We start from the raw sequence: 12,149 nt of genomic DNA, 5'->3' as shown, positions 1-12,149 counted from the left end.
GAATCGATAGAGAGGACACGGGGATTGAACTCCTCCATCAATCACCGTAAGAAATATCGTAGAAATAAGAGGGAGAAAAACAAGACGACAAAGAGTGTTACCAATACCCGTCCAGCTATTGAATACACCAAGATTTATAATCTTAGTAAACACATTTTAACTGAAGAAGAGACCAACGTCTTAAGAAAAGGACTAAAATATGCTCCATCTACTAATCTGGACAGGTTCGGAGCGTATGTGGACCTCCAGAGGTTCATAAGGAAACTTACTCTGAAAAAGTTTTTTCACAACCAACCACCCACAAGGGAACATGCGGATGATGTATCATCCATCTTCAGGCCGAAGTCTGTTTTTTCCCCAACCCATAAGAAAGGCTGCTTTATCGAAACGTTCGAGAGAATGGTGAAGGAGGATACAGAAAACAAACCATTCAAAAAAGTTAGGGAACCCAACTTAAATAAGAAAGAAAGAGAAGCCCTTAAGGGTTTAGAAGAGAATACATCCATCGTCATAAAACCGGCGGACAAGGGAGGGTCCGTCGTCATTCAGGATGTGGAAGATTATAAAAAAGAGATTGAGACAATTGGATGATTCAGCGACGTACAAAAAACTCAGAGGTAACCCCTCAGAAGGAATAAAAAAGAAACTTATGGACCTTCTGGAGAAATTTGAAAGAAAAGAGATTATCTCTGAGAACGAAAGGAAATATATGACCATCACCCATCCATCTATTCCCGTGATCTATACCCCTCCCTAAAATTCATAAAAATCTGGATTGCCCACCGGGAAGACCGATCGTTGCAGGTACCGAATCATTAACATCTAATTTGTCACAATTCATCGACCACATCCTACAACCATTGACTCAGAAGACCAAATCATATCTTAGGGACTCCACGGAAGTGATTAGAAGAATCAACTCCCTACAATGGGAATCCACCTACACTCTGGTCACGGCCGATGTAACATCGCTGTATACGGCCATTGACCATGAGCATGGCCTGGAGGCTACAAAATTCTTTCTCGATAAGGAAGAATTTAGTGTGGATCATAAATCATTCATTATGGAGAGTATTGAATTAATTCTTAAAAACAACTTTTTCTGGTTTGAGGAATCCTTCTATCTACAACTGCATGGCACAGCCATGGGCACCAGGTTAGCCCCCAACTATGCCAACCTATTCATGGCCCACTGGGAGGAACAATCAGTATACAGTGGACATGAGCTGGCGGCGGACCTGGTGCTATGGGTAAGATATATTGATGATATATTTTTTATTTGGAAGGGAGATTCAGTATCATTAGAGAAGTTCTGTGATCAACTTAACACGAATACGAGGAATATCAAATTGACATTTACAAAGGATAAAGAAAATGTTAACTTTCTAGACCTAACCATATTTGTGGATAATGGGGGAAGTAGAGACCAAAACCTTCATTAAATCCACTGACTGTAATTCCTTCATCCCCCATAACAGTAATCATCACCAAAATTGGTTATCCTCTGTACCAAAAAGTCAGTTCCATAGAATAAGGAAGAATTGTTCGAGACCTGGAGACTATGAAGATCAAGGAACAGTACTGAAAACGCAATTCTTGGGGAAAGGGTACAAGGAAAATAAGATCACCAGCTCATTTTTGGATTACGGAAAAAGAAGTAGGGATGAACTCATCCAATATAAGAATGATCAAAAAGAGAAGAAAGACCCAGGAACCAGAACTGGTGTCACCTTCATCACAAAATATAATAGCCAATATAAGGACCTAGAACAAATCACAAGGAAACATTGGGGAATTTTGTTCAAGGACCCCAGTCTGCAGGAATATATCACAAAGAAGCCTATATTCATATATCGGAAAGCCGATAACATCAAGAATAGAGTGGTCAATAGTGTATAAGGAGACGCACGTAAGAAGAATGGTATCAAGTCAAAGGGATTCTTCAGGTGCCGGTCCTGTGCAATGTGCAGGAATTGTAAAGGTACGAACTCGGCCACCACCAAGTATATTTCCACCAACACAATGAAATAATTCCCCATCCGTGATTTCATCACGTGTGACAGCAAAAATGTTGTTTATTTAATGAAATGCAAATGCAACAAGCAGTATGTAGGGAGGACCACCCGGAAACTGAAAGAGAGAGAGAGAGCGAGCATGTTAGGAACATCAAGAAAGGACTACCTACACATGGACTGTCGGCACATTTTCAGAGCACACATAAATGCGATATAGTGGACTTGGTGTCGTTCTGTGGAATTCATATTATTAAAAACAATTGGAGGAAAAATGATACTGAGGAGAGATTGGCCAGAAAAGAAATGGAAATCATGTTTAAGTTAGGGACCCTAACACCTAGGGGGCTAAATATTGACTTTGAAACCAAATGGTTCCTATAGAAAGAGCCCCCTCATACCCGTATCATATTTATACCCTCCTGCCTCCCACTCCAACCCTTTCTCCCCCCCACTGTTCTCCCCAAATTTCCTACCACTCCTGCACCCCTATAAGTCACAAGATATTCTCATGATTCTAACCAATGTATAAGGCTCACCTATTGGAGAATATGGGTCTTATTGAATGGGGGGTAATATTAGTAACCTGTATGCATTGTTTGTTTATACCATTGCCGTGTAACATAGACCTGGGGTGAGGTATAGTGAGAAAAACCACTGGCAGAATAATGAAGGGGGATCCCAATAAATTTGCTCCCTTGTACCTTCTGTATTCACACACACACCCCCCCCCCCAACACTTACGAAACCACCACATTGATTGAAACCCGTTGTATTTCCCCTCAAGGGTCCATACAGAAGTTTAGGAATACTTTAAGGGGTGGGATACAGTATGCAGCATGTCTTTTTCAATAAAAAATAAAAAGTAAAAAGTAGAAATTGCCCCCAGAGGGATTTATATATACACCTTACTTAAATATATAGCAGCATTTTTAAAGTATATTGCAGCCCCCTCTTTGTTTTACTGCACCACTAGGGGCTCTCATCCGTGACTACAGGAACAGATATAGCCGGATCACCACTTCCGGCGGAAGCAATGGGGTTCATTATTATAATAGTGCTTGCCCACTAAAAAGCACTTCAGTTTTAATTTTAAACTCAAAATTTAATTTCCCCGATATAGCTCAAGAAGCACTATATCCTTTTGCGCTTCCACTCGTGGTCACGAACGGCGCGTTGCTATGGGAACGACCGTCCGTGACCACCGACACTTTCGTCCCACTTCCGGTGGAACTAACGTGCGTTCCACGACCGGTGGAACTCACGCCGGATACACTCTCACAGTGAAGTGCGGCGCGTCGCCATGGGAACGGCTATGTTCGCCGCCCATGACGACCTATGGAGTTCGGGCACTTCCGGCGGAAGTAGCGTGCGTCCAACGGCGTGGAACGCACGCCGTGACGAAAACGGCCACACTGTTTTATATTCAATTTTATTTACATTAAGGCTGCAATTAATTATTGTTAAACATCATAAATATTAAAGTTTAAGGAATAAGGCATTTTTACACCAGATAGGGAGTATTTAGAAAATGCCCACAGATCCGCCCCCGGAAGTGGGTGTCACCATGCTGCAGGGTATTTATACCTGCATTATACACCACCCAGTTACACCTTGACAAAGACTTTTTAGTTGAAACGCGTTGGTGGTTAAGGAGGTGCACCCCGATACCCAGGAGATCAGCCCTTAGGAGTGTGGGAGTCCGTATTTACCGCACCCCAGGTCTGTGTTTTTTCACAACTACCTCCCAGTATTGGGATGTTTCTCTCCATTGTATGCATGGTGACTCATATTTAGAAATTTTTATATGAACATTTTTTACGATTTTAAAATAATTTTGCAATAAATGGACACATTATCATGAAACCTTCTCCTTTGTGAGGGTTTATGTATCCTGTGGCCTCGGCGAGAGCTCGGAAGAGGGGAAACAGGAAGTGATCCATTAAAGAAACCTTGATGTGCCTACATAACATCTGCAGAACGTGAGTTTGGGGTACGCATCACCCCTTTATTATTAGTACGTTTGAAAGATACCTTTATAGGAGTATTTTACCTATATTTATTGGCGACTAAAAAGGGGAAGAAGTTTGAGGGAACCTACTACACATATGGAGGAGAAAGATACCTTTATGAACACTTTGCGCACAGTGTACATGAGAGTACGGTGCGTACCTATAAGGAGTCCTCCAACTATACGCCTAATATTCACATCTATCAACTATCGTCTTTTCAGATTTCCGTACACCATTTTCCCTGAATTATCTGAACTGTTGGTAGCTGTTCTTCATTGGTTCTAAAGTTTGAGACTTCATAACAGTCTTGTGATAAATTATCACCATTCCGTATTTTAGAACTTGCGGATAGCGCAGCAGAAGGCGAACTCTTGTATTGTTTGTGACTATTTTTCGGAGATAGAGTGACATCTCCTTGGACGCCCTTACTGCAGCTATCTGTGGGCGCAGTAGATACTCACCCTTGTGTAGTGTTTAGTCCCAGGATCAGCTCAGCTTGTCCCAATGGCGCCCAAACGCTGACAGGGAGTGAGGGAGAAGGAGATACGCAGCTCAAGGGCGGGAACATTTACTCTAAATGGCGCCCTGGGGCTGGGGGAGGGGCTACAGGTCAAAGCCTTATCCCCTTGCTGGACTTCACCACCGAGTACTGCAGGCTTTACAGTAAACGGTTTTTAGTAAAACCGACCTGTGCCCTTGCCCTGGTGGTCTAGTGGGGTCCCTGTACTACCACAGTGTTCACACCATCGCGCGCGGCCCGCCTCCCACCGGCCACACCGGATCGCGATTTCCAGCGGGTCCCGCCTGGGGCACCCACTTACCTCCTCCCTGAGTGCGGCCACGCGATCCTGGAGAGCTGCGGTAGGGTGTGTGACTGACAGATGAAAACCGGAGCCTCCGCTGTAAGTACCCGGCAACCAAGGTGCGGGAGTGTACAGCGCCGCTGGGGGAGGTGATGGAGCTGCAGCAGGAGATGTCTGACTGACATCTAACACTCACAGTGTCTCTGCTGCAGCCCTTGAAGTCATCATTTTTCACTTAAAAAAGCTCACCTGTTGTATGCCTGCACTGCATGGCACCAACTACAAAACTGAGCTCCTGTGCACAGAGGCGGGGTTATAGAGGAGGCTGCACTATGCATTCTGGGAACAGTCAAAGCTTTTAGTCTGTTGGTGCCTCGGATCAAGATCCTACTCTACACCCCAATGTCACTCCCTGTGGAGCCCAGTGTACTCCGCAGCAGAAATTTGTATTATAAGAAATAATATGTCTAGCACTATATAGCTCAGACTCAAATGAACAAAAGCAGATCTCTGGGAAAATGGCGCAGCAGCCATTTTCCAGCGATTTCTCTACTGTGCATGCACAAAACGCAGAGAAAATGTCCGCCGCACCATTTTCACTGTGATTGCAACAGCGCTGCTGCTGTCGGCGCAGGACTCCAGAGGGGTAAGTATTGCGTCGTCCCCCCCCCCCTCCCTGGGACTCAGGGGTCCATGTGCTCCGCACACACTGCACCCATTATAATTACGCCAGTGAGAGAAGTTTCGTAGGCAGAAGCGACCAGTGGTGACCAAACATAAGGCAAATTCAGGGATAGATGTAAGAGTGCATAAAGTATTCATGAAGCTTAGTAATATACCTTCTGTGATGTCTTCATCTGACCCACTAGGTGATTTTTGTTCTGGGTCTTGAAAATTATAAGAGAGCACTTTTTCATCTTGCACTGTTTTAGCAGCTTTTGCTGACTTCCTTCCAGGGGCCATGAACACAATACCTACTACCTACATGGAAAAAAAGAAACTTAAATTAATTTCCAGGAGTAAAGAGTAGCTTTCCTGATCTTACAAGAGTAGGCTAACTCCATTTTCAGGTGTTAGCCCTTTACCTTCATGGCCAGAGCAAGTTTTGCCCCATTGGGCAGGAACTGATCAAGCCTCCCTTCTGACAAAATGCACGTCTACACATGTGGCCCATGTTTGCACTGGACCACAGGAGCCAAGACTGGTATTAATTTGCACATTGGGGGAGATGAAAAAAGAGGTGGCAAGTGCAAAATGTGCTTTTACCAGAACTATTTGACACAACAAAAATCAGACTGTAATAAAGCAGATAATGTATAGAAAAAATAGGATTTTAATTACCTACCGGTAAATCCTTTTCTCGTAGTCCGTAGAGGATGCTGGGGTCCATATTAGTACCATGGGTATAGACGGGTCCACCAGGAGCCATTGGCACTTTAACAGTTTAACAGTGTGGGCTGGCTCCTCCCTCTATGCCCCTCCTACCAGACTCAGTCTAGAAACTGTGCCCAAGGAGATGACATACTTCGAGAGAAGGAAATACACAGATAGTGGCGAGCTTCATACCAGCTCACACAACAAGGCAAATCCGGCCAACATGCCAGAAAACTCAGCAACTGCTGAAACAGTACTGAAAACAGAAAAGAATGCAGAACTTACCTAGGAACCAGGCCGTACTGAACCAAACAACCACTGCAGGATAAAGCACTGGGCGTGCGCCCAGCATCCTCTAAGGACTACGAGAAAAGGATTTACCGGTAGGTAATTAAAATAAGAATTTACTTACCGATAATTCTATTTCTCGTAGTCCGTAGTGGATGCTGGGGACTCCGTCAGGACCATGGGGAATAGCGGCTCCGCAGGAGACAGGGCACAAAAATAAAGCTTTAGGATTAGGTGGTGTGTACTGGCTCCTCCCCCTATGACCCTCCTCCAAGCCTCAGCTAGGATACTGTGCCCGGACGAGCGTACACAATAAGGAAGGATATTGAATCCCGGGTAAGACTCATACCAGCCACACCAATCACACCGTATAACTTGTGATCTGAACCCAGTTAACAGTATGACAAACGTAGGAGCCTCTGAACAGACGGCTCACAACAATAACAACCCGAATTTGTTTGTAACAATAACTATGTACAAGTATTGCAGACAATCCGCACTTGGGATGGGCGCCCAGCATCCACTACGGACTACGAGAAATAGAATTATCGGTAAGTAAATTCTTATTTTCTCTAACGTCCTAAGTGGATGCTGGGGACTCCGTCAGGACCATGGGGATTATACCAAAGCTCCCAAACGGGCGGGAGAGTGCGGATGACTCTGCGGATACTCCTCAGCCAGGGTATCAAATTTGTAGAATTTTGCAAACGTGTTTGCCCCTGACCAAGTAGCAGCTCGGCAGAGTTGTAATGCCGAGACCCCCCGGGCAGCCGCCCAGGATGAGCCCACTTTCCTTGTGGAATGGGCCTTGACAGATTTAGGTTGTGGCAAGCCTGCCACAGAATGTGCAAGTTGAATTGTGCTACAAATCCAACGAGCAATCGTCTGCTTAGAAGCAGGAGCACCCATCTTGTTGGGTGCATACAATATAAACAGCGAGTCAGACTTTCTGACTCCCGCCGTTCTTGAAATATATATTTTCAATGCCCGGACCACGTCCAACAACTTGGAATCCTCCAAATCGTTAGTAGCCGCAGGCACCACAATAGGCTGGTTCAGGTGAAACGCTGACACCACCTTAGGCAGAAAATGAGGACGCGTCCGCAGTTCTGCCCTGTCCGTATGGAAAATCAGATATGGGCTCTTATATGATAAAGCCGCCAATTCTGATACTCTCCTGGCTGAAGCCAGGGCCAGTAGCATGGTTACTTTCCATGTAAGATACTTCAACTCCACCGATTTGAGCGGCTCAAACCAATGGGATTTGAGAAAATCCAAGACTACATTAAGATCCCACGGTGCCACTGGGGGCACAACCGGGGGCTGTATATGTAGTACTCCTTTTACAAAAGTCTGGACTTCAGGAACTGAAGCCAATTCTTTCTGGAAGAAAATCGACAGGGCCGAAATTTGAACCTTAATGGACCCCAATTTGAGGCCCATAGACAATCCTGTTTGCAGGAAATGTAGGAATCGACCCAGTTGAAATTCCTCCGTGGGGGCCTTCCTGGCCTCACACCACGCAACATATTTTCTCCAAATGCGGTGATAATGTTGTGCAGTCACCTCCTTCCTGGCTTTTACCAGTGTAGGAATTACCTCTTCCGGAATGCCTTTTTCCCTTAGAATTCGGCGTTCAACCGCCATGCCGTCAAACGCAGCCGCGGTAAGTCTTGGAATAGACACGGTCCCTGTTGAAGCAGGTCCCGTCTTAGAGGTAGAGGCCACGGATCCTCCGTGAGCATCTCATGAAGTTCCGGGTACCAAGTTCTTCTTGGCCAATCTGGAGCCACTAGTATCGTTCTTACTCCCTTTTGCCGTATAATTCTCAGTACTTTTGGTATGAGAGGCAGAGGAGGGAACACATACACTGACTGGAACACCCACGGTGTTACCAGAGCGTCCACAGCTATTGCCTGAGGGTCTCTTGACCTGGCGCAATACCTGTCCAGTTTTTTGTTGAGGCGGGACGCCATCATATCCACTATTGGTTTTTCCCAACGGTTCACAATCATGTGGAAGACTTCTGGATGAAGTCCCCACTCTCCCGGGTGTAGATCGTGTCTGCTGAGGAAGTCTGCTTCCCAGTTGTCCACTCCCGGAATGAATACTGCTGACAGTGCTATCACATGATCTTCCGCCCAGCGAAGAATCCTTGCAGCTTCTGCCATTGCTGTCCTGCTTCTTGTGCCGCCCTGTCTGTTTACGTGGGCGACTGCCGTGATGTTGTCCGACTGGATCAACACCGGCTGACCCTGAAGCAGGGGTTTTGCCAGACTTAGAGCATTGTAAATCGCTCTTAGCTCCAGTATATTTATGTGAAGAGACATCTCCAGGCTTGACCATACTCCCTGGAAGTTTCTTCCCTGTGTGACCGCTCCCCAGCCTCTCAGACTGGCATCCGTGGTCACCAGGACCCAGTCCTGTATGCCGAATCTGCGGCCCTCTAACAGATGAGCACACTCTGCAACCACCACAGAAGAGACACCCTTGTCCGTGGCGATAAGGTTATCCGCTGATGCATCTGCAGATGTGATCCGGACCATTTGTCCAGCAGATCCCACTGAAAAGTTCGTGCGTGGAATCTGCCGAATGGAATCGCTTCGTAAGAAGCCACCATCTTTCCCAGGACTCTTGTGCATTGATGCACAGACACTTTCCCTGGTTTTAGGAGGTTCCTGACAAGTTCGGATAACTCCCTGGCTTTCTCCTCCGGAAGAAACACCTTTTTCTGAACCGTGTCCAGAATCATTCCCAGGAACAGCAGACGTGTCGTCGGGGTCAACTGAGATTTTGGAAAATTCAGAATCCACCCGTGTTGTTGCAGCACTAGTCGGGTTAGTGCTACTCCGTCCTCCAGCTGTTCTCTGGACATTGCCCTTATCAGGAGATCGTCCAAGTAAGGGATAATTAATACGCCTCTTCTTCGCAGAAGAATCATCATTTCGGCCATTACCTTGGTAAAGACCCGAGGTGCCGTGGACAATCCAAACGGCAGCGTCTGAAACTGATAATGCCAGTTTTGCACCACGAACCTGAGGTACCCTTGATGTGAAGGGCAAATTGGGACATGCAGGTAAGCATCCTTTATGTCCAGGGACACCATAAAGTCCCCTTCTTCCAGATTCGCTATCACTGCTCTGAGTGACTCCATCTTGAACTTGAATTTTTGTATGTACAGGTTCAAAGATTTCAGATTTAGAATAGGTCTTACCGAGCCGTCCGGCTTCGGTACCACAAATAGCGTGGAGTAATACCCCTTTCCCTGTTGTAGGAGGGGTACCTTGACTATCACCTGCTGAGAAAACAGCTTGTGAATGGCTTCCAATACCGTCGCCCTGTCTGAGGGAGACGTTGGCAAAGCAGACTTTAGGAACCTGCGAGGGGGAGACTTCTCGAATTCCAACCTGTAACCCTGAGATACTACCTGCAGGATCCAGGGGTCCACCTGTGAGCAAGCCCACTGTGCGCTGGAATTCTTGAGTCGACCCCCCCACCGCTCCTGAGTCCGCTTGTAAGGCCCCAGCGTCATGCTGAGGGCTTTGCAGAACCCTGAGAGGGCTTCTGTTCCTGGGCAGGGACTGCTTGCTGCCCTCTCTTACCCCTTCCTCTGCCCCGAGGCAGATATGACTGTCCTTTTGTCCGCTTGTTCTTATAGGACCGAAAGGACTGCGGCTGAAAAGACGGTGTCTTTTTCTGTTGGGAGGGGGTCTGAGGTAAAAAGGTGGATTTTCCGGCAGTTGCCGTGGCCACCAGATCCGATAGACCGACGCCAAATAATTCCTCCCCTTTATACGGCAATACTTCCATAAGTCGTTTGGAATCCGCATCACCTGACCACTGTCGCGTCCATAAACTCCTTCTGGCAGATATGGACATCGCATTTACTCTCGATGCCAGAGTGCAAATATCTCTCTGAGCATCTCGCATATAAAGGAAAGCATCCTTTAATTGCTCTATAGTCAATAAAATACTGTCCCTATCCAGGGTATCAATATTTTCAGTCAGGGAATCCAACCAGACGACCCCAGCACTGCACATCCAGGCTGAGGCGATGGCTGGTCGCAGTATAACACCAGTATGTGTGTATATACTTTTTAGGGTAGTTTCCAGTCTCCTATCAGCTGGATCCCTGAGGGCGGCCGTATCAGGAGACGGTAACGCCACTTGTTTTGATAAGCGTGTGAGCGCCTTATCCACCCTAGGGGGTGTTTTCCAGCGCGCCCTAACCTCTGGCGGGAAAGGGTATAATGCTAATAACTTTTTTGAAATTAGCACTTTTCTATCTGGGTTAACCCACGCTTCATCACATACATCATTTAATTCCTCTGATTCAGGAAAAACTACAGGTAGTTTTTTCACCCCCCACATAATACCCCTTTTTGTGGTACTTGCAGTATCAGAGATATGCAAAGCCTCCTTCATTGCCGTGATCATATAACGTGTGGCCCTACTTGAAAATACGTTTGTTTCATCACCGTCGACACTAGATTCAGTGTCTGTGTCTGGGTCTGTGTCGACCGACTGAGGTAAAGGGCGCTTTACAGCCCCTGACGGTGTCTGAGACGCCTGGGCAGGTACTAACTGGTTTGCCGGCCGTCTCATGTCGTCAACTGATTTTTGTAATGTGCTGACATTATCACGTAATTCCATAAACAAAGCCATCCATTCCGGTGTCGACTCCCTGGGGGGTGACATCACCATTATCGGCAATTGCTCTGCCTCCACACCAACATCGTCCTCATACATGTCGACACACACGTTCCGACACACAGCAGACACACAGGGAATGCTCTTATCGAAGACAGGACCCCACTAGCCCTTTGGGGAGACAGAGGGAGAGTTTGCCAGCACACACCCAAGCGCTATAATATATATGGGAACAACCTTATATAAGTGTTGTTCCTTATAGCAGCTTAAATATATCAAAATATCGCCAAAAAATGCCCCCCCTCTCTGTTTTACCCTGTTTCTGTAGTGCAGTGCAGGGGAGAGTCCTGGGAGCCTTCCTCACAGCGGAGCTGAGCAGGAAAATGGCGCTGTGTGCTGAGGAGAATAAGCCCCGCCCCCTATTTCGGCGGGCTTTTCTCCCGGAGTTTTAGATATCTGGCATGGGTTAAATACATACATATAGCCTCAATGGCTATATGTGATGTATTCTTTTGCCATAAAGGTATTAAATATTGCTGCCCAGGGCGCCCCCAGCAGCGCCCTGCACCCTCCGTGACCGCTTGGTGTGAAGTGTGTGACAACAATGGCGCACAGCTGCAGTGCTGTGCGCTACCTTCATGAAGACTGAAGAGCCTTCTGCCGCCTGTTTCAGGAGCTTCAATCTTCAGCATCTGTAAGGGGGGTCGGCGGCGCGGCTCCGGGACGAACCCCAGGGTGAGACCTGTGTTCCGACTCCCTCTGGAGCTAATGGTGTCCAGTAGCCTAAGAATCCAATCCATCCTGCACGCAAGTGAGTTGAAATTCTCTCCCCTAAGTCCCTCGATGCAGTGAGCCTGTTGCCAGCAGGACTCACTGAAAATAAAAAACCTAAAAACTTTTTCTAAGCAGCTCTTTAGGAGAGCCACCTAGATTGCACCCTGCTCGGACGGGCACAAAAACCTAACTGAGGCTTGGAGGAGGGTCATAGGGGGAGGAGCCAGTACACACCA

At 46.8% G+C, this 12,149-nt stretch overlaps 1 protein-coding gene across 4 annotated transcripts in view; it reads right to left on the bottom strand.

Annotated features, from left to right (window-relative positions):
• The window catches only part of SYCP3 (synaptonemal complex protein 3), a 596,881-nt gene that overhangs the window by 528,287 nt on the left and 56,445 nt on the right, over positions 1-12,149 (bottom strand). For all 4 annotated transcript variants that reach the window (XM_063927814.1, XM_063927813.1, XM_063927816.1 and 1 more), the window contains exon 2: positions 5,667-5,808. In XM_063927814.1, the coding sequence (XP_063783884.1) occupies positions 5,667-5,790 (124 nt within the window). In that variant the 5' untranslated portion in view covers positions 5,791-5,808. The remainder of the gene's footprint in view (positions 1-5,666; positions 5,809-12,149) is intronic.

The sequence above is a fragment of the Pseudophryne corroboree genome, chromosome 6, assembly GCF_028390025.1.
Source record: "Pseudophryne corroboree isolate aPseCor3 chromosome 6, aPseCor3.hap2, whole genome shotgun sequence".
Taxonomy (NCBI): Eukaryota; Metazoa; Chordata; class Amphibia; order Anura; family Myobatrachidae; genus Pseudophryne; species Pseudophryne corroboree.
The sequence above is the reverse complement of the archived record's forward strand: the minus strand, read 5'-3'. Positions and strand labels throughout refer to the sequence as shown.